At 45.8% G+C, this 26,883-nt stretch overlaps 1 protein-coding gene across 6 annotated transcripts in view; it reads right to left on the reverse strand.

Annotated features, from left to right (window-relative positions):
• Positions 1-26,883, reverse strand: part of BANP (BTG3 associated nuclear protein) — a 104,629-nt gene that overhangs the window by 63,974 nt on the left and 13,772 nt on the right. For 4 of the 6 annotated variants that reach the window (XM_008581047.1, XM_008581046.1, XM_008581045.1 and 1 more), the window contains exons 4-5: positions 14,012-14,128; positions 12,126-12,301 (exon numbers count right to left, since the gene is read on the reverse strand). In XM_008581047.1, the coding sequence (XP_008579269.1) occupies positions 12,126-12,301; positions 14,012-14,128 (293 nt within the window). The remainder of the gene's footprint in view (positions 1-12,125; positions 12,302-14,011; positions 14,129-26,883) is intronic. The other 2 variants (XM_008581049.1, XM_008581048.1) reach the window with 1 other exon arrangement.

The raw sequence follows: 26,883 nt of genomic DNA on the forward strand, positions 1-26,883 counted from the left end.
AGAATGTCCAAGTCAGATCACACCCGTAAGCATCCAACCTTGTGAAGCGCACATTTTTAAAGTGTTTGGTGTGTGTGTGGGGGGGAGGGTGGAGATTTGCCTGAAGCTGTTCAGCACGTCAGGATAGTGCCTGTCCGCAGCTGAGGAGCAGAAGATGCTTCTGCTGAGCGAGAACCGCTACGATGCAGGCAGGGCTCCTCCTGTGATTCCAGTACCCAGAGGTGGGCAGGGCCGGGGACCCACTCAGCCATCACCCCTATGGGAGTCAGCCACAACCCACAAGAGAAGAGTGCTGCTCACTGGTCAGCAGCTGCCTTTGCCAGCTCCACCGTCTTGGTAGGCCAGTCGTCCTGGCACACCTGATGCACAACCACCAGGTGAAATGGGAATGAATGAGCATCTGTGCCAGCCCGACAGGTGCTCCCTGTGCACGAGACCATGTCCCTGACCTTCCTGGGTAGCAAAGAGAGGGCTGCAAGTACAGAGAGAGATGCGGGGACAGCGTGGACCCACATCAGGGTGGATGGAGGGGTTAGGGCCAGCCTCCACAATATGGCGGCTTCGAGCAGGGTAGCTGGGAAGGAGCCACCCAGAGGGGAACCGCAGAGAACAGAACATTCCAGAGGAGGGAGCAACAGAGGCGGGGGCCTGAACAGGTCATGGCACTCTGGGGAGGAAATGGAGCCAGTGTGGCCAGAGCCAGGAGCACAGGGGAGGGAGGAACAGGTAAGGGTGGAGAGCAGAGAGGGCCAGGTCCCCAGCAAACAGCTGGCCCCACCCCAAGTGCAACAAGGGGCTCTGGACAGTTTTATGCAGGGATTGACATGGTCTGTGCTGAAGGGACAGTGGACACAGGTGGCCGGTCTGGGGCTGTCTGGTAACCCAAGAACAGCCTGTGGCCCATGGTCACTAAATCTCATGATGAGGACCTTCTGTCTTTAAACTCTCCAAGGTTCCAAGCACTGGTGCTGTTTAATTGAAACTCCAGTCAAATAGAAGTCAGCATCTAGTGACACTCTGCAAGTCCTGGAATTAACACTTGAAGACCAGGAGCATCTAGGAGCACAGGGATCCAGTGTGAGTGAGGGGCAGCATCCACAAGCACAGGAATCCAAAGGGGGGTGGGGGTCCTGCATCCTGGAACACAGGGGTCCTATAGGGATGGAGGGAGCATTCTGGCCCAGCAGAGGTGAGGGGCACTGGCTGCAGACATCTCCCCTGACTGTCACCCACGCTGGGACATGGGACAGTGTGGGGACGATGGCTTAGGGGCTCTCAGCTTCAACTGTCAAAACCGCCAAAGATCACTGTGGCCTTTCTCAAGAATAATGAGGAATGCTGAACTCTGCTTAGCTGAGCTCTCCATGTTTAGATAATGTTTTTAAAGTAAAGTAAACATTGGACAAGGGCTCAGCGCTGTTTTCCAGTGAGTCAATGTCACGTCAAAGTGTCACTGTGAGTGTATGCATAGATGCCAGCAGAGTAGCAGTGCAGCCCAGAGGGGTGATGCGAATGCCTGTCCTGCACTGAGAGCTCTCATGACTGACTCAGGGTAAGAGCCAGCTCCCAGGGGGCCACTGTCCCACCCCCATGTCCTCCCAATTCCTGCCACGGGCCAGTGGTCACACAAGGAAGGTGATGGTCTCCCCAATCAGCTGCTGTGCTCATCCTGAAGACATCTACTCCTGTATGCTTCAGGTTCTACCTGCAAGAGGGTCTGCAAACCTCCCAACTCAGTGTAACCACAACTGGCTGCACCTTTCTCTCCAAAGCCAAGGTGCCTCCTGCACCGTGAGGTCACAATGGGGCAGGCAGAGCTCCATGTGTCTGAGCCGGCCCTCCCTTCACTCCCACTGCTCATCCAGGCCCTCTCCCTACTTCTTCTCACTAGAATCTGCCCTCCATGAAGTTACCCAAAGCCTGCCTGATCCTGTCCTCTCAGTGATTCCCCTCTCACGTGCAAGAAAGCTGGAGCTTCCAGAAGAACCCGGCTGTGCGGGTATCCATGGCCCGCGGCTCCCAGCCCCACACTCCACACTTCACTCCCAGCATGATCGCGGTGGGGGTGCTTGTCTCTCACAGTCCGCTGGCTCCTGTCCACCCTTCTGTTGGCAACACCCTCCCCGCCTCACTCCCCTGGTACTGGAGACTTCCAGGTCTCCACTCCCCAGGCTGGGGGCCTGCCCTCACCATACCCCAATGCTGGCAGACCTGGGCTCCCTCCTCCCATCCTCACACGTTCAGGGCCAAGGGCAGGCTCTGGCAGAGCATGTGGTTCTCAACCAGGCTCCCAGAGACATTCATAAAGACACCAATGCCCAGCCCTAGGCCCAGCAACTGTGACACAGTCAGTCAAGACCAGGCAGGGTCCATCTCAGTACTTTCCGAAGCCCCCAGGTGATTCCAACCTACGGCCAGGATAGGGAAACATGCTCTAGCTATGAAGAACAAGGCGATAAATGACAGCTTACTTGATAGACACAATTAACAAGGAAACTAAGGGGCGCATTCTAGGGCTCATGTTCTCAGGCCAGCAGCATCAGCACTGAAGGGAACTTGCTAGAAAGGCAAATCCCGGGGCCCTGACCCACCCCTGTGAGTCAGAGGCTGTGGAGTGGGCCCTGTTTATAAATGAGGGCTCTGACGCCCACTGGCTGGTGTGGGACAGCTGCACCTTGTGCAAGCCCTGTCCTTCTCAGAGAAGCTATGAAAGTTAACATGCACAGCAGGCATTCTGTATCCTCAACTGCGAGAGTGCCACATTCACTGTGCTCTGATGGGTGCGGGGCACCAGTCCAAGTACTAAGCATGAGACAGGCCCAGGCAGAGAGAGGTGAAGAATCATGCCCAGGGTCACACAGCATGGACGGGGCAGCCTGTCCCACCGGGCAGGCTCCTGCACCTGACCCTGCCCACGGTGGAGGCCTCCATCCACCTGTCCTTGAAATAGCCCAAGGAAGGAAGACTGTGACCCACTCACAGAAGAGGCGCTGAGGCACTCTCAGAAATGAAAGATCTTGATGAAGGTCACAGGGCAAGTAAGAGGTAGAGCTTGAACCAGAAGCAAGTGCTCTTGACCAGGACAAGTTCCTGCCTGCTAAAAACCAGGTGATTCAGGCACTGCTAGAGTTTCTTCCTAAAAAACTGCTGATCCTCAAACACTTCCAGGTTTTACATACTTTCTCTGTACTGAAACAAAAAGCATTCCTTCATGTACACTTCCTGATATAATTTGCTAGATTATTCAACTTTCTATTTACTCAAAATTCCATATTGGCAAAAAAGAAAAGAAAGTGGAAAAAAAGACCATTAGAAATCCCAGCCCGGAATTTGCACTGTTGACCACAGAGAATAGTTATTAATTTATATTGTTGTGTTTTGTAGCAGGCAGTCTGTCAGAAGGAATTAACCAAAAATTTAAACATAAACTTCTTAAGACTCCTCTCTCTGCTTTCCTTTGAGTGCTAGCTTCCCAAGAGCAGGTTAAAAAACAATCCAGGGCCGGCCCGGTGGCGCACTGGATAGTGCGGCGCTCCGGTCCGAGGGTTCGGATCCCACGTACAGACCGGCTCCCGCTCGCTGGCTGAGCGAGGCGTGGGAGCAACGCCGAGGCTTGCGATCCCGTCGCCGGTCCCCGGTCCGGTGCGGGGGCAACACTGAGGGTTGCGATCCGTTGCCGGACACGGAAAAAAGACAAAAAGACAAAAAAAAAAAAAAAAAATCCAGACATATGTTATTTTGTATGTTGTCCAGACTTCCACCATGAGTTTACTGCCATCACCAGAGTCTTAACCTCACTTACAAGCCCCAGGAATCACGGCCACATGGACCTCTCAAGCAAGAAGTCCAGGCTAGGTGAACAGGAAACTCTGACCCATAGAGAGGTGAAAACCGCCGTGGGGACAGGGAAAAACCATCCCAGTCGCAAGAGAGGATGAGGGTTCCACTACTGTCACCCGTGAGACTCTTGGGAGACAGTAGCACCCTCTCAGCTCCTGCGAGAAGAGAGGCCCACCAGAGACTCAGATGGCTTGTCTTGTCCCACTCACTGGCCTAACCTGGCTCCCCGGAGCTCACGTTCCCCTGGAAGTGCTCAGCCCTAACTCACTGCTAACCTAGGGGCACGAACCCAGTCTGGACCCCGGCTCCTCACTGATGACAATGAATCGTGTCTTACATGGAAAACAAGACATGGGCCGGCCCGGTGGCGCACTGCTACAGTGCGCCGCTTGGGAGCGTGGCGGCGCTCCCACCGAGGGTTCGGATCCCACATACAGACCGGTTCCCGCTCACTGGCTGAGCGAGGTGCGGGTGCAACACCGAGGGTTGCGAATCCGTTGCCGGTCCCGGTCCGGTATGGGCGCGACACTGAGGGTTGCGATCCGTTGCCGGACACGAAAAAAAAGACAAAAAGGAGGGGAAAAAAAAAAAAAAAAACAAGACAGACCACCTGCCCACATAAATATTTGAGAAATTCACCTTTTGACAATTTGGAAAAGAAAATATTTATTTTACTAAAATATCTTTGTCCAGTTTTGGCATCTGAGACAACAGAAAGATTCTAGTAGCTTTATTAAAGAAGTACAAGTCAGATTATAAGAAATATAAACTTACTTTCGATTCTAATCATTTAAATCTTCAATGAAATTAATTGTTGCTTCTGAAAAACTTATTACAATGAAAAACTTCTGGTAATGATTTGCATTTTCTTGCTATGCAAGCAGTTTGGAATACAAATATTTGCTTTGAGAGTCTATTGTAAGTACCAGAAAAATGAAATAAACAGGAGAAAGCACAGCAATGAGAAGTGACTGCCCAGTTAAAATGAATGAAAGACAGCTGCCACGTTCTGTACTTCCTTTTCCCATCTGCAAGAAAGAAAAGACCAGGAAGAACAATGCCCTGAGACCACAAGGTACACACCTTCCAATAGTGCCAGTCAGCTTTGCTCCGAGTCCCCCACTGTCCCCAAGGCCTAGGCTTGAGCCAGTGTGTCTTCTGGCTAAGAGTTCATTGCCTGGGGCAGACTCAGCACTTACTGTGCACCAGGACCTTACCTGTACAACTGCAACCCAGGACCCTCTTCTGAGAATCTGTGGGCAGCGGGCTGAACCACACAAATGCATCCTCACTCCTCCAAAGCAAACAGCCAGACCCCGAGTCCAAGGGGATGTCCCCAGATGAGGGGTTAGCAAACACCTGTGCTTGAGGGTCACCAGCCCCAAAAGCACCACCCCTCTCCAACCAAGCCTGACTTGCCGCTTCAGTCCTCTCCAAAGACAGCATGGTCTTCACCCACCATGATCCACCCCACTAACTGTGCTGAACATCTCAGAGCCTCACATCCTGCCAGCAGCTCTGCCAAGGGAACAGGCCACCTGGACACCCAGCGGGTTCTGCTTACACTTACACTGCTCCTGCCTCTCAGATGCCCTCAGGCCCTGGCTGAGAGCTGGCCTCCCCTGATGGCTTTCCCGAGCTACTCCTGAGATCCCACACACTGAGCACTTTGCAGTCATGGAAGCGACTGATGACCTTCTTCAGTATCTACCAAGAAGGACCATGAACAAACGTGTTGACTCACTGCGTGCAGCGTCAGCTCCACAGCAAGGTCAGCCTTGGCCACCCCAGGCAGATTTTCAGAGAACACATTCATGGTTGTGAGCTAGTATCAAGTTATATTTTCCATCCATACCAAAAATTAGTTATCGGGCCGGCCCGGTGGCGCCGGTTCGGATCCCATGTAGAGACCGGTTCCTGCTCACTGGCTGAGTGTGGTGCGGGCACAACACCGAGGGTTGCGATCCCATTACCGGTCAGTAAAAAAGACAAAAAAAGGAAAAAAAAAATTAGTTTTCATCTGGCTTTTGTAAAGACCTGCCCAAACTGTTTATGAATCTCAAAAGCAACACTCTGCATTAAGTGAAGCACTAGCTCCAACACCAAGTGGTGATACAGAATAAGTGCATGTGGGACCCACTACATAGGAGGCCAAAGGGCAGTGCCCTACCACCCTTCTGGCCGCATTATTACACACATACATCATGGCTCAGTGTTCCCAGTGCCAGGGCATGGATGGATTATAACCGCAAATAATTCATTTCTGCCACCCAAGATAGAGAATAAATATTCTACAAGTAATACATGAAACATTTTATTATTGTGCAGTATAACTAGTTGCCCCATAAAAAATATCACATGTTGGGGTATTCTAAGATCCTAAGGGCTAGGAACACCAGTGAAAATACAGCTACATTTGTCCCAACTTGTCAACTCTGGCCACGTGCTAGCTAAACTTGTATGATTCCAGATACAGATGCTTCAAAACAGGCACCAGTAGATATGTACTGAATATCTGGGATGGGAAATGGGAGCCAGAAAGATAAGAGGGGAGGTGAGGGGACGGGAGAGGAGGGGAGGTGGGGGAGAGGAAGGGAGGGGAACAGAGAGAAAGGCAGGGGAGAGAGGCAAGGGGATGGAAGAGGAGGGCAGAAGAGGAGGGAAGAGGAGGGCAGGGGAGGGAAAAGGATGGAAGAGGAGGGAAGGGGAAAGAGGAGGGCAGGGGAGGGAAGAGGAGTGGGGAGGAGGGAAGGGGGGAGGACTGCCTTCAACTGTGTAAAGACCACATGCCTGGGGACAACTATGAAAACCAGGTGGACTCCCAACAGAAAGGCCTTTCTATAATATCAGGGATTTTATAATGTTGGGACACAGAATTCAAGAATTTTAGAAATCCATAACACTGACATTCCACAAACTACAAACTACAGAGATTTCAACTTAGAAATGGATTTTCTTCCACAATGCTTTTTTGGGGTGGACTACTTCTGTTTTGCTTTGCTTTGATTTTTTTTGAGTGGGCTATTTTATGTCAATAATTCTATTATAAAGATTTTACCAGTAATGCTCAAATACTTCCCAAAGTGAAAAAAACTATTTAACTGTTAATAACAAGGGTTCTGTGATTCTGGGTCACGCGCTCATTCCAGAAGCAGGCTCAAACACCAGCCATCAGCCCACACTCTCCGTAGTTGAGCACCTCCGCAATGTGAACAGAGTAGGAGAGGATCAAAATTACAGTCCACACATGTCGCGGCCTCCCGCAGCTTGGAAGGCAATGGCAGAGCACAGCTGAACAGCATGGCAGGATGGATCTGCCAGGCACACTCGTGAGTACCAGGAGTTTGAGAACTAGAAATGTCACCAAAGGTCACCAAGTTCAGCACCCTCTTGCAGGATTGCGGGCACTGAGCTCGAGTCTCCACCTTGTGCAATACAGGAAGAGAGCCCAACCTGCTTCCTTCCAGAGATGTCTCCTTAAGAGCAGCCACCACCATCGGGCAAGGGCGAGAGTAGGAGTTCAGAGATCAAACATCTTATGTCCAGAAATGACATGTGTGGTCTGAAAAGGCACAGATCAATCTGATATTTATTTCTACTTCTCACAGGAGTCATGCATTAATTAGCCTGTGAGGCTTGCTCCAGGAGGGCTTCTCTCACAGAGCATGGACCAGAGGGTGTCTGTGAACACCTGCCTGCTCTGCACCAGTGCTGCCGTGCGCTCAGCAGTGACTGCAGCAACTGTTCCACGAAGCCTCTGTCCAGGGCACGCTGAGTGTGACCCACTGAGCACAGAAAAGGTGCTCCAGCCACTGTCCTAAAACTTCACCTGCACGCCCACATGTCCAGACCACCCCACAGCTCTTCTTTGATGCAGCACACTGTCCAGCCCAAAGGCCATTCACCTCAGACAGCTGTGCCTCAGTTACCTTGGCTTTATCTTGGTCACTGACTTGTCTGCAATCCCACTCCTCTTAGCAACCATTTACGACTGCCATAAAAAGTATTTCACCACTATCATACACACAATGAATTCATGTCAAAAATTTTAATAAAATAAATCCTGTAAATGAATTTTCAAAAATGTTTCTGATTACATTTTTTTCTTTACATATGCACAGTGATGCTATGTGAACACAGCAACTCTTAATAATCTGACAGCATGGCGTGTGGTGCCATTGACATGCCGCAGGATGTGCCTGAGCCTCCCAGGACTGGCAGCCCTACCTCGCGCACAAGCCACCGGCCCGGCCTTGGCCTCGCTGCCGCCTCCGAGCATGCCACAGACACCGTCCACACCAGTCACCCTCCTGCGGAGCTTCCAACAGCCATGAGACCAATTCCTTACAGTCATTCAACTGCAGCTGAAGTGCAAGGCTCCCCATAAACATTAAGTCCCTGACATCTCACACTCAGGATTAGTCAAGTTTTGTAAAAATTATCAAATATGTACACAGCAGGAACTTAAATCCTTTATTAAGACTGTAACTAAATCCCTTAATGAATTAATAAATCCCATTCTGGGTCCACTTTAGCTCATTTGTTTCTCTACTCTGTGGCCTACACACTTTCAGTACTTAAACACATGAGTGTACTAAGACCACAACTGCCAACAAAAGACATACTCGAAGACCAGGACATATGCTTACTGTTCACTGCTCTGACAATTAGGAGTTATCTTCTTTCTTGTTCAAATGAGGTTTATGCGATGACAAATGGAATTACCTAAGTAAAAAACCAGGATGAGATGATATGGTGCCTTGGTAGTGTAATAAACTGACTCCAGATTTGTTATAAAATGGCATGTCAATTTATACACACCATGTGGAATTGTTAAGAAATAATCATTTTGAAATCTGGGGTTCTCTAAAACCTCAGGCACTTAAACACTTATATAAGATAAGAACAATCTGTCGACTTGCATCTCTTGGCTCTTATCAGGAACTAAAATGGCTAAATATGAAGATGAGCCTATCGGCCTTCAGCACAGCCCATATTAACAGTGCTTTCTCTAACGTCAGCTCACTGTTTAACATTCTCTCCAGTAGAGCAAACTGCTCCAGGCTGAGGGGAGGGCAGGCAGTAGACAGGCTGCCGACTCCCAGCTCATCTGTAAATCTAAAGAAATGTCTGACAGATGATGCCACCACAGGTTGATAGTAAATATGATACCACAGACATCAATGGATCAGCTATTTTTCCAACATTTACATAGAAAGCAATCACTTAAAGGTGACTCCACCTGTCTCTGTACAATCTTCACCAAACCACTGTGTCAAATGAGGTGACTGAGGCAAACACCGACACTCTGCTGGGTCCATGCTCCCAAGGACAGTCAGTGAAACAGACTTACTATGAAATGTTTTCTCCTAACAGAATGAGAAAACAGAACGGCTCTGAATATGACCTCTTCTTCAAAGTAAAATAAAACATAAAATTAGAAAAGTTTCTCCAATTTGCCCCAATCCTAACAACCTGTGTTATATGTCAAAGTCACATTTGATGGAAGCAATCAGTTTAAAATGTGGTTATAAAGCTTTGCTCAAAGGCTTTGCTGAAAAAGAATGTCTTACACAAGTGTGTCATCTCATGGTAAAGAACTTGAACTCAGACAAAAAGAAAATTTGTACTTTTTCCTTATAGATATTAATAACACTAGGTAAATACCAAATTTGATTGTTTTTCTTAAGTTCATTTTATACTGTCAGTCTGTGGTTTTCCCAATCAAAATATATTTCACATTAATCATATCAAATTAAAGAACATAAATTTAAAAAGACGAATTTTTTTGTTTTTATGATGACCCTAGACTCCCCTAAATTATCAAATTTTTGTTCCTTAGCGGACAGTTTAAACCAGACAGACATCAGGCCTAACAAGGGTAATTAGACCTACGTGGGCATCTACACAAAACCCACACAGAAAAAGAACCACAATTAGTCTTCTCGGCAATTACTGTTATGTGATTTGCATTCATTACTGTGAGGATGAAATCAGTAGCATTCCTCTTTTCGTGTGTTAAAAAAGTCCAGTTGCCCTGACCTTGCAATTCATATGTACACAAACACCCACACGTGAATGTTCATAGCAGCATTATTTACAATAGCCCTTACATGGACACATTCCCAATGTCCATTGGCTGATGAACGCATGCACAAATGCGGCCCATCCATACAGTGGACTCCTACTTGGTCATAAAAGGGAGTGAAGCGTGACGTTTCTACAACATGGAGGACATAATGCTGCAGCGAGCAGCACTAAAGCCATGCTGGGACCTAAAACCGCATAGGCTTTAGGAAATAAAAAAAGGTGGGGGGGGGGGGCCACAATTTTTTTCTTAGCATGCATTCTTCTGAGTTCCCTCTTTTCCCACAATTATTTGATACTTTGAACCTTGGTTACAAGGCAAGATAACATTATTTACATGAATGTAAAGTTGTTTTCCAGTCAGCCTGGAGCTGCAGACTTGCCACAAGACACCTACCATCCAGACCCTGGGAAACCAAGGAAGACATCAGTGGAAATATGCTGATTCCACCCCGAAGAAATCAAAATCCTACAGGACCCTAAGACAACGCCAAGGATGAGAACGAAGCCAGAAGACAGAAGCCAGACAGAGCCTTGGAGAGAATGTGGCCCTGGCCCCTTACATGTCCCCTCCCTCCTTCTTTTCATTCCGTTCCCTCAGCCCCCTCTTTAAAAACCCGTCAGTAAATCTGAGTCTTTGAGATGGTCTTAGTCTGGCCATCTCCTTCAGGTGTACTGCAGAGATGGGTTAGCCCAGCATCTCTCCTCAGGTAACCGGTGTCCCTGAATAAAGCTGACTTCCTATTAAACCAACATTCGACTTTTGGATTGTTTGTCTTTGTTTGGGGCATGCAGCCGAACTTGGGATCAGTAACAAGATTTTGGCAAGCCACAGCCAGGAGCTGAATGCCCTGGAGTAACAGATTTTGGTGAGCCAAGCCAGGGTTTCTGCATGGAGCAAGCAGCCGGACTTGGGTTCAGTAACGATTACATGATTCCAATTCTAGGAAGTGTCACAACAGACAAATCCACGGAGACAGAAAGCAAATTCATAGTGGTCCGGGGATGGGGGTGGGCGAATGGGGAGTGACCACCCAAGGGTATAGGGTCTCTTTCTGAAGTGATAAAAATATTCTAGAATTAGAGGTGGTGGTTGCACAACCTTGTGAATATACTAAAAACCTCTAAAACGTATGCTTTAAAATGATCGATTTTATGGTATATAAATTAGATCTCAATTTTTAAAAAAAGTCTGCCCCTACTTCTCTTTCTCTCTCCCCCGATTCTGCCATCTCAATCCTAGCAATTTATACTAGAGGTGAAAGCAGTTTTTTGAGAAAAACATTGTTTTCACTGTTTCTAATATGGTAACAAGTCTTACCAACAGGAATCTATGTTCAATAGAAAAATCTACATTGTGTTTTTAGGAAAAATCAATGACTCAGATATATTAGCAGACAAACCTCACGGTTCTTCCTGGTAAACAAAATACAGGCTTGAGAACTCAGTAACACAAAGCTAAATCTGTCTGAGTTCTTCCTTTTCTCTTTCCATGTTAATCACAGTTACAGTAAATAGGTCACTTATGGTGACTAGCCTTTGAAAGGTCCACCAACTGACCACAGGCCACCAGCCATGGGCCGGGCCAGAGCACCTCAGCCGTCGCAGGAGAGAAGAGGGCCTTCCCCACACTGGGCACATCTAGAGGGACACAGAGATTCCCCTACAGGCTAACACCCATGCTGCTTCCAGGTCCTAGTCAAAAGGGACAGTACAGCTTGTGCCATGGACCCAGTTTAGGCTACATTGTCTAGCCCAGTGAGCCACCTCTGAGAGTCTACATTTACATGTCAATCAGAGAGATGTGAAAAGACCTAACATCAAAGACAACGAGCCATTACGGCATTACGATGTAATGTCGACGAAAAGTTACAACTGTCCATTCTCAGAAAGTGTCCAGAACGTGATCAAGTACATGGAACTGATTGACAGCAATAATGTGAATCTGTGTTAATATGGAGAGATTTCTACTATGTAGGGAAAAGGAAAGCTGTAATCATAGAGGGTGTGTGTTGACACAGAAAAGACCCAGAATCCAGAGATCTTGGAACAGCGGAGCTACAAGACACTCTCACTTTCCTCACCATCTTTATAGTCTACCACTTTTCTCAGACAATAAACATATATTACTTTTCTAAAAAGCAGGGGAATTCCCTATTGCCACTCTGGCCAAGGAAAGAAAAGCTCTGGGGACTCACCTTCTGAGTTCAGGGTGATCAGGGTGACATTATTTCCGATGTTCTGACTCCCAGACTGTCCACAGTTGGAGATGGAATCGCTGGCCTCCGACCCGCTCTCCCCATCCTCGTTGTGGCTGTCCTCCTGACCTGGCACCTTCACCACGATGGTGTTCTGCCGACGCCCAGGAACAGCGCTGAATGGGAACAAACGCACAGCCAGTGCCGTGAGAGCAACAGGAGCAAGCCAGCCCGTCGGCCCCAACTCACGCACGTCCTCTCTCCCCAACTGGTCACAAGTCTAACTCTGCATGGGCCAGAAGACCACGAAGTCTTCCCATACAGCTCTTCTACAAAGACGGATAGCAATTTAATAGTAGAAAACAGTCTGGGGTTGAAAAAAAACTATATAAAATAAAACTTAAATGCCTAAAGAAAGTATTTATATCACAAAAGAAGTAAAGTCATGACTCACTGTGACTCAGGCCTAGAATGCTGCCTTCTGATTTCAGAGGTTATCCTATAAAATGTTGACACTTGAGTAAGATTCGTTTCTATGGCTACGTCAGAAGAAAGGTTAAATTAAGAGAAAGTGTGTCTGGAGATCTGATCAATGCGATCCACACTGCAGACATCTGAGATGTAACAGCCTCTCAGAGTGTGACTGTCATTCCTACTCATTCCCACAGACAAGAGCCTGGCAGGTGGGCTTACACAGCTGGTCCAGAACCCCCGGAGCTATTCCCATCGCAGGGTTCCTGACGTGGAGCAGCAAATGCTGCCAGCAAAGTAGGACCACGAGGCCGGCTCCAGAAAGGCCCCCAAAAATTGTCTGGAGACTTAATGATCCTTTCAACACCCTTAATGTGGACTGCTAAGTACTGAGAAAGGGTGAAGGGCACCACTTCCCTGTTTGAGAAGTCAAAAACATATTTAAGACACTGGCTGTGCCCACAGCGGGGAGTGGTACTTTGCCCCTCCAGACTTGTTCTGCAGAGAGTTGTCCAAGCTGGACTTGCTCCTGACACTCAGGATTGACCGCCGGCCTAGGCACAGACCAGTGCTCGCGTCCCCTCCCCGGCAAGAGGGCTCAGCCCTGGCACCCACAGCCACCCACCATCACCTTCCCTCCCTCCCCTGACATGTCGGGCCCTCTCGACCACAGCTGCTTTTTGATGGAGCTACAGCAGTAAAGAAAGCAGGACAAAGCGGGAGGAGGAACAATCTGAAAAAGAGATTAAGAGAAAAAGCAAAACAGAACTCTCTGAAGACAAGGGTGGGCAAAAAGCAACTCAGCCCTCGTGTTGCTTTGGGGTGTGGCACTGGGAAAGCAGAGCCCGGACCACTGGGACAGGGCCCGCAGCGGCTGCACCTTCACCCATAGTGGGCGACACTGCCCTTGTCCACTCCCACCTCTGACCAAGCTTCCACTCAAAATGTCTCAGAAGAAAAAGGTGTAAGAAAAAAGTCATAAACTCGACAAGCCTGCACCATTTAGCAAACTTAGAAGAGGGTGCCTGTTTACCCGACATGCTGCTGTCCAGACAGATGGATGTGAGTAACCAACGAACTAGGCAGGAGGGTAAACACCTGCACTGACTGCTATGGAATCACAAGGCAATCTCCCTCTGAGACATGACCAGCTCCAGACACACAAGTCCCGTGCACGGCTCACCCTCTGTGCAGCCATATGTCAGGGGTGGGCACTGAGCATACCCCAGCCGCTCTGAGCACTACAAGCGCCCTCCTGACCTAAAGAACTGGGGTGGATGTGGCTGCCAGGTTCACCCTGCAACCACACAGATGGGCCACATGCTCAGACCATGCCCTGGCTTGGGAAGTTGACTTATTCTCATGGAACTCAACACAGTGGTGAGAAAGGTGGGGTTGGTGCCGTGGCTACTGACTTGCTAATGACATTTTCCAGGGAATCCGGTGCCCTGTTGCTCAAGGGGTCTTCCATCTTGGCTACAATGGCGTTCTGCCGATCATTGTTGAGTATTACTGTAGTCTGGGGGACGATGCTATGGAACAAAAGAATCACAAAGAAAAAGAAGACCTTAAAACAACAACATTCATTTTAAGAGTACATAAGAATTATTCAATACAGTCAACTCCCAGTGACCTGAACTAAAGGAGGGAAGTGGCCCCAAAGAGAAATCACTTAAAGTAATTTACACTGAGTAAGAATAAATTGGAGATGGGGATTTTTTAACAGAGAATTTAACTTTCCTAATTGGTATTTTCAGTTTGCACTACTGGACAATATAGGGAAGCTGAGCTAAGGGAATTAAAATACTTTATACAGAACAAATAGATATCACAAGTTATCATGCACTGCTAACAAGGTCTCTGAAGTAATACACTTGGCATGAAACCAGCTTGACATTTTTACTCATTCCATCCCACTAACTCCTACATGGCAGCTCTAAACTTTGGTAACTGTATACACATCGATAGCATTCCAAAATGTCTGCACTCAAAAGAACGTGGCCGGGCCGGCCCGTGGCTCACTCGGGAGAGTGTGGTGCTGATAACACCAAAGCCACAGGTTCGGATCCCATATAGGGATGGCCGGTTGCTCACTGGGTGTTGCTGACAACACCAAGTCAAGGGTTAAGATCCCCTTACCGGTCATCTTTTAAAAAAAAAAAAAAAAAAAAAAAGGATGTGGCCAACATCACATGGAGACTGTGAACAGAAGGACACAGCACTTACTACCTCCAGGTTCTACCGGGAAGTGCATGAACTACAACCAGAGGGCCTCGGGGTTTCAACTGAAAGAAAAATTATTCTACAAAAGAACCGGCCATGATCCAGGAACCGCCACAGCCGGCAACATCCTAGTTGGAAGCTCCAGTGTCTCAGAAGGCAGCAGCAGACACAGACTCAACTCAAGGGCCCACACTTGTATTTCTCAGTCATTAATCTTTTAACCCTTAGCGCTCTGTGGCCACAGAAGTTTCTGAGGTGTGCTTTGCTGCAGGACGCTGGGGAGCAAGGAGCACTGGGAAGGCAGTCTCACCACCGAGAGTGATGCGCCACTCCTGGATTTCACTCTGCAAAACCTACCTGGGGGGAAAGACTGCTTTTCTGTGACTTGCACACATGAAAATCCAGCCTAGTGTCACGGCCACACAATAGTAAATGTCCCCCCATCGGGTGCCCATTAGGGTGCCATGTCAGGCCCAAGTAAATCCCAGGACCACAGGGAAGGGGGTGGGGGGCTCTAAAATAAAAGCAAAACTGCATTTCACTCAAGGGTATTATTATTTTTTTCAGTTACTCTACTTATTCTTTGGTGACACCTAGAGTAACCCATCAAACCCTGACAAATGATCCGCAGGTCAGACATCAAAAGTAACCTAGGTGACTTTTGACTTGCTTATTGCCGTCACCTACAGGCTTCGACAATCTCAAGCTCTCATCTGTGTAAAACAGGAGACTGAGATGGCTTGTGTAAGCTTGGTATTTTCCCAACATGTATTCCATGAAAGGCCAGCATCCCCAGGATCCTACATACACACACACACACACTCTCTAATGGAAATTCACAATGGACATTAGCACATTAAAGGTCTGAGAACAAATCTTAATAGGTTAAAATTGATTCATGCCACTCTCTGACAAAGTGTTTGACTAAACACACCTTTTTTCCTTGAAGATCTTACTAAGATCTAGACATCAGGCTCTGAGGTAGCCAGTTTCCAGAGGTGCGCAAGGCTTTCCAGGGGCTTGTGCGTGTGGATAGCTCTCAGCAACTCAGCTTCCAGAACTTCACCTTCCAGAAGGTACTATCTCCTAAAAACGACTCTCCTTCAGACAGTACCTTTGCACAAAGCCCTGTTCTCACTTGAAAAGAAAGGACCTCTGGCTATGACTGTCCTGAGGTGCCCTGTCTGTGCAGGATGTGAGGCCCAGGAGCAAATGCAGGTGGGCGTGGGCATGGCACACGGGCAAGAGTGCGGTGCCTCATGGCTGACGGGACGATGCTGTGGTGAGTTAGCTGGTTTACAATCCACTGCCTTCAACAAAGCTGATGGAGGACCTAGGTGAGCTGTCAGCTCATAGATCATCAAAAGTAATTTTTGAAGACAAACCACTAAGATTTTTGGCACATAACTTGAAGAATCAAGGGCCTCCTTCCTCTCCCACACACTTATTTATGTGAACAAAGTTTCTCAGCACTCAGAACTATAAAAACTAAAAGCAGAAACAGAACCAATGTTGAATCCTGTTGCATATAAACAGTAAGTCAAAATCATCCATGCATTCAGAAATTAACTACAACAAAAACCGGATCCATCTCCCCGAGAACACATTCAGAATACTGCATGATTACGACTTAGTCATGAGCAGGTCACATGTTTATGTTGTCTTGCTCAACTATGCGCAACTACTCATTGTGAGTGACTCAATGCAGAAGCGTTTTCCTAACCTTAGGGCCTCTCAGTCACAGGACATAAACTTTTCAGCTTCATTTTATATCCATATTTCTGCTGCAAAGGAATGCAGCAGCCTGGTTAACAGGATAAAATTCTGTGATAAAAACAAAATGGACATAAAAGTTCAAAAAGCAAACGGAACCATGTGAGAGTTGATGGTCAAAAGCTTATGCAAGGTACAGAAAGGACATTGTTGGGAGGGAGGGGGGAGAGGGAGGAGGGAGGGAGGTTTCGGTAATGGGCCACAATAATCGACCACATTGTATATGAACAAAATTAAAAAAAAAAAAAAAAAAAAGCTATGCAAGGGATTTTAAATGGATGATGGTATTTAGATTATAATGGCAACATTTAAGAGAGCAATGAATCAGTTTGGTTTTTAAATATCAATATTACAATATGCCAGAAATTATACCCTTTCAACTAATGCAATTTTTATCAGCCTCAAATTGTACAAAAAAAAATTTAGTTTTCCAAAAATTACAGAACATTCATATCACGTTAAGAAGAATGAAGTAGTTGTCTAAGGGTTAATATGGAAGAAGTGCCACAGTAACATTAAGTGGCAAAAAATGCATCAGTAAATGTAGATGTGTGTGTACATGCAAATGTTTCTGGAAGGAGACTCTCAAGAAACTGGGGTGGGTAATTGTAGTGGACTGAATTATGTTCCTCCCCTCACTGTGACTGTTAAGAGGGTGGTAAATCCTATTATGTTAATTGAAAGGTGGAGCCTTGAAGAGGTGATTGGATTGCAGGACAATGTAGTAGTGAATGGATTAAAAATGGTGGTCAGGGGCGTGGTTCTGAGGGCTTTAAAAGAAAGGAGAGTCTCTTGCTCTCTCTGCTTCTACTATCTTGCAAAGTGAGACCCCTGGGTCACTGTCGCCACCACCAGATGGACTTTGGATTTCCCAGCCTCAGAAACTGTAAGCGATAATTTTCATTTTCTTTATAAATCACCCAGTTCCAGGTAATTTTGTTATAAGCAACAAAAATGGACTAATTCAGTAATTATAAAAAAGCTCTCGCTCTCCTGCATTGCTAGGACTTTCTGAACATGCTGGTGTGTTCTCTTCATGTCACGGGTGTACGACGACAGGTCCTTGTTTCTCTTTTCACTTTGTGGGACGGCCTTCTGAGGTGTGCACTTGCCTGGGCTGAGCTACAGTCTCCAGTGACTCAAACACTAAACTGGTGCTGCTGGGCAGGGATTTTGCAGACGACATTAAACCCTAATTAGTCCACTTTAAGTTCATCAAAGAGGAGATTATTCTGGGTGGGCCTGACCCTCCCAGGTGGGTCTTTTAAAAAGAAGTTCAGGCTCTCCTGGGTCTCAGAGCTCCTGCCTGTGGGGTTCCAGGCTGCTCATCCCCTTCTCTTCCTGACACCCATCCCACAGGCTTCACACTTGCTTAATGGCCCCACAACTGTGTGAACCAGTTCCTTGTAATAAATCCCTCACAGGGTTCTCTCTCTCTCTCTCTCTCTCTCTCTCACACACACACACACACACACACACACACCCTCGAACCAGTTCTGCTTCTGTGGTTGAACCCTGACTCACACACTTTGAAAAACTATAGATTCACAAGAAGTTATAAAGAGAGTACATAAAGTCCTGTGTGCCTTTCATCCAGCATCCCCTGATGGGGACACTCTATGGAGCCTGCCGTACCATGGCAAAAGCAGGAAAGGGACACTGGAACAATTCTGTGAGTGAAACTATAGGCCTTGTCGCTGATTCCTGTATGCGTGGGTAGTACTGGGCAGCTTGGTCCTATGCACAGGTCCGTGTAGCCACCACCACCAAGATGCAGAGCTGTCCCGTCTCCAATAAGGAGCTCCTCCATCTGCTCCCACTTTGTCCCCCACAGTCACTCCTCTGCTCGCCATTGCTACAGTTCTGACGTTTCAAGAACGTCACAGAGATGGCACCACACAGCCCTGAGTTCCACGCCCGTGGACGCACATGCTGGGGGATGGTCCCTTTTGGTTGCTGAGGTGTTCCATGGCCTGGATGCACAGTTTGTTGAACCACTCACACACTGAAGTGCACTCGGGGTATTCACGGGTTTGGGCTATTACAATAAAGCTGCCATTAACATTTGTGTACAGGTTTCTGTGTGGATGTAGTTTTCAATCCCCTGAGATAAATGCCCAAGAATGCGGTGATGCTGGGCCCCATGGCAGGTGCAGCTGAGCATCACTGGACACTGCCATGCTGTGTTCCAGGGCGCTGCACCAGTCTCCATCCCCACCTGCAGTGGGTGTGAGGTCCAGTTTCTCCACGCCCTCACCAGCATCTGGTGTCATCCCGATGTTTATTTCAGGCATGCAGTGGTGTCTCCCTGTGATGTTAATTTCTATTTCCCTGACGGAAAATGAGGTTGAGCATTGTTTCACGTACTTATCTGTCATCTGCACATCCTCTTTGGTAAAAACACTTGTTCGCGTTTCTCATCCATTTTCTAGTTGAATTGTTTCTCTTTTTACTGTTAAGTTTTGAGAGTTCTTTATTCGATACATGGGTCCTTTGTCAGATGTGTAGGTGGCAAGCATTTTCTCCTTGTCTGTAGCTTGTCTTTCCATCCTCTTAACAGGTCTTTCACAGAATAAAAGTTGTAAGTTTTCATCAAGTCTAACTTATTTTTTCCTTCATTGATCATGCATTTAGCGTCGAGTCTAAGAATTCTTTTCCTAGTCCTAGGTCCCACAGATCTTCTCCTATGTTTTCATTCCAAAGTTTTATAGTTTTACATTTTACATTTAAATCTGCTGATCCATTTTAAATCAATTTTTGTACAAGGTGTGAGTTTACATCAAGATTCATTTCTCTTATTTTGCCTGTGGGTGGATGTCTAGCTGCTCTAGCACTTCTGCTAGAAAGGCTGTCCTTTCTCCCTGAGGCTCACTTCTGCCAACCATCTGTGGGGCATGCCTGCCGGTCTACTTCTGGGTTCTCTATTCTGCTCCATTGATCAATTATCTACCCTCTGTCATTTTGCTTCTTAAAAATTCTTTCGGGCCGGCCCATGGCTCACTCAGGAGAGTGCGGTGCTGATAACACCAAGGCCACAGGTTCAGATCCTACACCGGGATGTCCGGTTCGCTCACTGGCTGGGCGTGGTGCTGACAACACCAAGTCAAGGGTTGAAATCCCCTTACCGGTCATCTTAAAAAAAAAAAAAAAAATTCTTTCTATCCATACTTTCACCATCTTAAATGAACTACCTATACCTCTACCTAAAACCATGTTTGCCTTCTGCAAAAATTAAGGAAAAGGGAAATGTTAAAGCTACACACGCTGTCCTGCCTGTTTTAATTCTAAGGTGATGCTACTTCATGAAATTCAGTTATAAGAGCTGAATATTCTTGCCTATGTACATTATGGACATTATTCAGAAGTAAAACATTCACTGCGGTGTGGCCAGTGACAGGGAGCAAACAAGGACCCTCCATACTTTGTGGACAGTGACTGACTGTGCCTGCAGGACCCACATAGACCCCAGCACAGAGGTACTTCTGACCTCATCAACCACTCACCTGGGGCAAGGCCACCCCCAGGGCTTCAGGTGAAACAAGCCACTCAGTCCCAGCAGCATGAGACGGGCCCTGCAGTGCCTGTGTTGTGCAGACAGCAGCCCGTGCGCAGAAAGGCTGGGAGTCTGTCCAAGAGTGGCAGAGTTAGAATTGAGCCCAAAGTCCTCCTGTGACAGACAGAGCCAACACCCTTAACCCAAATCAACAAAGCACAAGTCTACAACCCACTACTTCTTACACATCAGAATTTTCTGGGGAAGCTGGGCCCACCTCCAAAAAGAGCCTGAACTTTTTTTTTTTTTTTTAAACAATTCCCCAGGTAATACTGATGGGTACCCATGGTTTAAAAAACAAAACGACAAAAGTACACACATAACAATGTATCAAAGACCTCGGAGATGTGAATCTGCTCTGCTCACTTTCCCCGCACAGCACCTACACCTTCTAATCTATTATATGGTTTACTTATTGCATTTACTTTATCGTGTAGTCTCCCCTGTACAGAGATCTTTTTGTCTCTTTTGTTCAAGGATACATCCCAAGCGCCTAGAATAATGCCTAGTACACAGTTGAAGCCTGTTTGTTTAAGATATGAGTTTAAGTTAAATGCCTCTAGATTCCATGGTCCTCATGCTGCTAGTCTGTGCTAAAATAAAAAAGACAGAAAATTATGAATCAGAAGAGAACCCTAAGAACATGACACCTAGAAGACGGCCTAAAATGTTCTCATTCACTGGACAGAGGGTGACTTTGAATTCTAGAAGATGCTAAACAGGATGACTTAAAATTTCAGGGATTTGCTAATTGTAAGCCCAGCATATACCACAAGGACTGGCCCAATATTAGGCACTTGGTGAATGATAAGTGTCGATACTACTAATTTTTTAAACCTCACAGGATTGTCATGCATTATCTCATTTATAGCAACCCTAGCTTACTATTTTTATCCCCATTTTACTGATGAAGAAACTGATGCTTGAAAAGATTAAGAATCTGCACAAGGTCTCACCATTTATTGGTGGAAGCACCTGTGTTCGGAACCAAGTATCTCTCATGCTCTTAGTCACTTGCTGGTCAAAAATAGTAATAATCCTTTTTTCACCACTGTTGCAACTTTCAGTGTTTGAGTAGTTTAACTGTTTTAGTTTAACGGATTTAAAACAAAGTATCTTCAGCTCTCAGAGTGGTCATGGCAAACATTATCCAAGCTATGCTTTCAGGAAGCTGCTCTGCCATAAAGTTAAGAGCACCTGTACTACTATCTCAGAAAACTGACCTGTTTGTGCCTTTGCTCATCATTCACACAAAACAAAGTATCATTTGAATGTACACCAAATGACTCTGTTCAAGTATTTACAAAAAAGGCACCAAAATAAATGACATAAAAAAATCCTCTCCTTGAAAAATGGATTTAGGGCTGGCCTGTGGCTCACTTGGGAGAGTGCGGTGCTGAAAACACCAAGGCCACAGGTTTGGATCCCTATATAGGGATGGCCGGTTAGCTCGCTTGGGAGAGTGTGATGCTGACAACACCAAGTCAAGAGTTAAGATCCCCTCACCGGTCATCTTTTTTAAAAAGAAAAAGAAGAAAGAAAAGAAAGAAAAGAAAGAAAAGAAAGAAAGAAAAGAAAAATGGATTTAAACTATTTTTCATAAGTTTGTGTCTGCCATGTTTTATTACAAAAGGAAAACTAAAACTAAGTTTCTCTGTGCCCGAGAACCTGGAAAACCATACAATGTCAAGTGTAGACAAGGACACAGCGAGGAGGCAGACAGGGGAGGGCAACACCCAGGACAAGGGTGTGGCCAACACTTGAGAGGGGCCAATTATCTGGTCTGTGGGGCCAGCAAGAAAAACATGCAGAGCCTAGAGTGTTCTTTTCTCAAGAGAGAAAAGAATACAATGACAGTGAGGCTAGAGAATCCAGAGACTGCACCAACTACTGCATGCAAGAGCTGCACACTTTAGACCTGTGCAGCTTACAGACTGCTGCAGGAGCTCTGACTTGGAATTTGCTCCAGTCTATAAATACTTCAGAGGCTCCGGACTGGATTCTGAAAAAACACACACACGCACGCACACACACACACAGACTGACTCTCTCTCTCTCTCTCTCTCTCTCTCTCTCTCTGGGTCCTGTCACAGAGAACCCTCAGAGCCAGGACAGCAAGAGTTTACAGCTTCAAGCCGTCTCCAGCTCACTGCCATGGAACAAGCCTGGAACACCACACTGGCTTGGCTCTGCAGCTGTCACTAGGCTTGTGGGGAAAGGGGGCCACATGCATCGGTGCCCTGGGGTTAGACCAAGACAACAGTTCTTACATTCCCCTGCAGAATGGAGCTTGGGTGAATAGCACAGTCACTCCTTACTCCAGCTATCAAGGACAACATCCACAGCACTGACAGTGTTTCCTCCGGGTAGAGGCTCACCCGGGAAATATGAGACACCAATTCCTGCCACCTGTGGGAAGCCACCACAGTCCACAGTGGTGACTCCAGACACATATCTGCCTCAGGAACAAACCACCACAGGTGGGGAAGGATGCCCACAACTGTGCTCTTGGCCTAAAGCTCCACTTACACACTGAGACTAAGAGGACATTGCAGTCTTAGGGGAAAGAAAGCACTAACCCTCCGAAGGTGGGTTTAAACAACTCAGAAATGTCCAAAGGCCAAACCCGCTGAACGCTCTGTACCTGCTGAGCGCTTAGGGAGTGAGACACCCTGCCTGCGGGCCTCCCCCTTCTGGTGCTCATGTGAACCCAGACCAGGCACGACCTTCCTTTGGTGCCTCTGTCCGACAAGAGCTTCATGTGGGCCGTGCAATGTGTGGTGCCCTCCACTCCCACGTGTCACACAGCGACAGACAGCTGTGTTTTCTGTGGCAGGGAGATGAAAGATCCCATCAGAACACTTGACAAATATATATATATATTTTTTTTTTTTTTCCTTTTTGTCTTTTTTCATGACCAGTAACGGGACTGCAACCCTCAGTGTCGCACCCGTACCGCGACCGGCAACGGGATCGCAACCCTCAGTGTCGCGCCCGCACCATGCTCAACCAGTGAGCGGACCGGTCTCTATATGGGATCCGAACCCTCGGTGGGAGCACTGCTGCGCTCCCAAGCACCGCACTCTACCAAGTGTGCCTCCGGGCCGGCCCTTGACAAACATTTTTTAAAGTTCCTGCCTCTCTCCCAGCCAGAGGTGAGCCTCATTCAATTATCCTCTGCTGACACTGATCATTATTCCTCTTACAATGCAAAGTAACTATTTGTCAAGTTCAGTTTAGAAAATCTGTATTATATTAATTTTCTAATTTTTGTGAATTATCTCAAAGGAAAAAAACTCAACGAAAGCAACCTAACAAAAAAATCTCAAGTAATTTTTTCTGCTTTCTACTTGTAATAAAAGTTAGATTTCTTTTAAAGCCCACAGATATTTGCCTAGTACATGTTCTCCCAGGCACTGTTACACTACTACTCCTGCATGACGCACAAGAGCCTGCGTCATAAAGAAATAAGAGACTGTGTTCGATTCAAGCCCGTTTCCCTTTCCATGAGGTGGTGCTGACCCAGGAGCCACTGTGCCCAGGCTGTCCATGAGCCTTGTGACTAGTGCTCATCCGTGGAATGTAAACAGCAGAGAGGTGTGTCTCTTTCAGGCCAGTGGCTTTGAAAAGGACATGCCTTCTCCAGTCTTTCCCCTTCCCAGGCTGAGGACCCTGAGGCCTTAAGAGTTGGCAGAACCAATCTATGGAAGGTGCTGGCATCAGAACCACACAGGACAACTGTGGGAAGACCAGAACTGCCCATGCCGCAGCAAGAGCGAAAGTGAGAGGTACCTCCCATGGTGCCAACCCACAGTCTAGGGGACGCTCATTACAGCAGCTCATGTTACCCAACCAGTACAGTAAGCATGCAAATTAATCAAGCGTGTACTAAAACTTGTTTTATAGGGTTTATTTCTATTGCTTGCAGGTTAAAGATTAAAAAGTCATAAAAACCAGGAACCCCACCCCCCCCCCCAAGATACAAAAGAACTCTTAGGGATGAATGTAGATCAGCATTAAAAATGTCTTTCCAATATCTAATGAGATAAGCAAAATATAGTCTAAAACCAGCCCTCAAATACCCAACTGCATCAGAGAAATGGGAATAACAAGACCAAACACCAACCCAAACCCAAACCAGCTGCTGAAGGAGGAAGAAGCTTTCAGAGCTGCCTGGCTCTAAAAGGCTCAAGACCTAAATAAACATGCCCCCTAGGCCCCCCAAGAAGCCACACTTGTACACTGACAGAATGCTGTGAATCCAAACTCATAGTCCCAAATCAGGAAAAGAGCAAGTTGGTTAGAATGTATATTTTTTCTTCTTCTTTCTCAGGAGCTATAGAAATAACTACTAATGAAAACAACAACAACAACAACAAAAAAAAAAAATGAAGAAAGGAAAGTCAACGTGAGGAACAACTCTCAGGTGCAAGTCAGTGCTCGTGCCTGCACAGAAGAGCAGGAGTCTTGCATGTGAGGTCCTCAGCAGTACACCTGCGACAGATACTCTGAACACTCAGAAGACACCTCGAATTGGATCTTGGTGTATTCCACTTTCCTATAAAAGGAAAAATGGCCAATTCTAGGACTGGGGCAGGGAATGCACAAGGTAAGCCTGGAGAAGCATCTTGTAAGTAAGGAAGTATTAAAAAAAACAATGTGGGTCATATGTCACAGGGGCACAGAAGTCAACTGAAAGAGCTCCCAATGGCCAAGCCGGAACAATTTGAGCAACAGAACTAAGTGGTATAAGATTATTCTAACCCAAAGCATAAAATAAATATCCATGAGTCCACACTGTAAATTAATAAATGGGGAATAAGAGTTAAATCTCCTATGCAGAATAACAAGTAACGTCTGTAGATGCTCTGCCCTCTAGGAGGTCGGGCATAACTCCCCACTCCTTAAGCCAGGGTTGGGCAGAGCAACCTACAGACATTTTAAAGATACTATGGGAACACCATGAAAAATATCATGCTAATAAATTCCAGAATTTAAATGAAAAGGAAAAATCCCTTGAGAGACACAAATTAAACAATAACTCAAAAAACTGTATATTTACTAAAGCAGTTGAATCCATGATTATAAAAACTAGGCCCAGATGGCTTCACTGGCAAATTCTTTCAAATATTTAAGGAAGAAATAAAATTAATCCTATACAAATATGTTCAAAAAATAGAAAATGAGGGGCAACTTCCTGGCATTTTTTCGAGGTCAGAATAATCATAGTAACAAAACAGATAAAGACATGTCAAAAAAAGAAAACCACAGACTAATATAACCCCATGAACATAGACATGAAAACTCTTAATTAAATATTAGCAAATTGATCCAACAAAATATAAAAAGGGTAATACATATGATCAAGTCAGGTTTATTATAACATAAATGCCAAGGTTGGTTTAGCATTCAAAATCAATGTAATTCACTGTAACAAGAGAATCAAGAAGAAAAACCACACATCTACCTGAGATGTCAGGTAGATACAGAAAAAGCACATGAAAATTCAATGCCTACTCATGAAAAGAAAATCAAGAAATAAGGAATAGAAAGGAACTTCAACCTGATAAAGAGCATCTACGAAAAATTTACGGATAACATCTTACTTAATGATGAAAGACTGGATGCTTTCACTCAAAGATCAGGAATAAGGCAAAAATCTATTTTAAAAAAGAAAATATTAAAATGGAGATCACAACCAACACAGTAAAGTAAGACAAGGTATAGAAATTTAATACAAAGAAGTAAAACTCTTTTTATTTAAAGAAAACATAATCATGTACGTTAAAAAAAATCCTACAGTAAAGGACTAAAACAACTGAATTTAGAAATGACACAGGATAAAGGTTAGGATAGAAAAATCTATAGTATTTTCATATGCTACCAGTAAACAACTGGAAACTGAAATTTAATACACAATACCATTTATTATAGTATCTATAAGCATGAAATATTTACAAATGAATTTAACAAAATATGTACAGGAGCTGTACACTAAAAACTATAAAACACTGCTGAGAGAAAGACCTGCATAGAGAGAGATATACCATGTTCATGAATTAGAAGATACGATATTATTAAGATGGCAATTCCCACCAAATTGATCTACAGATTCGACACAGTCCCGATCAATGAATTATGAGTTACTCTAAAATTAAAGAAGTGCTCCAAATTATTAGAATGTACATGACCTATTAAAACATTTAACTATATGTTTATTATCAGCTTTGGTTATTAAGTCTGTATATCTGAGTCATTGGATTATGTTAATGATTCCCTAAGTAGCATATATGTAAACTGTATGTTTTCTTTGGCTAGTACCAGTCCTGACATGTAGAGGGTATCATAATGAGGTCACCAAAAGTATGCAGCTGAGTAAGGTAATGTAGACCAGGCAGGAAGAGAAATCATATGTACACAAAACTAAATGGAAGAATCCAAAATTCAAAATTCTGCAAGGAAAAAACTAACCCAGTCTGTCATGGCTGAGACCAAACCATTTCGTCACAATTCAAATAGCCCTATCATGAGTCTGTCACATTCTAAAGCCTATGAAATGCTATACTTTTGACTGAGAATGTCAACGACCCCAAACTGGAAACACTAGGAACACCGGTTCACCCCTGCCAAGACTCCAGTGCTCAAACGGTAGAACAGAGACTCTCAGAGTGAGACCCTTCTCTGCCAAGAAGCCATGAAGGCTACAAAAAACAGAACACCCCTTCCACAAATATCTAT

The sequence above is a fragment of the Galeopterus variegatus genome, unplaced genomic scaffold (genome assembly GCF_000696425.1).
Source record: "Galeopterus variegatus unplaced genomic scaffold, G_variegatus-3.0.2 Scaffold2240, whole genome shotgun sequence".
Lineage (NCBI taxonomy): Eukaryota > Metazoa > Chordata > Mammalia > Dermoptera > Cynocephalidae > Galeopterus > Galeopterus variegatus.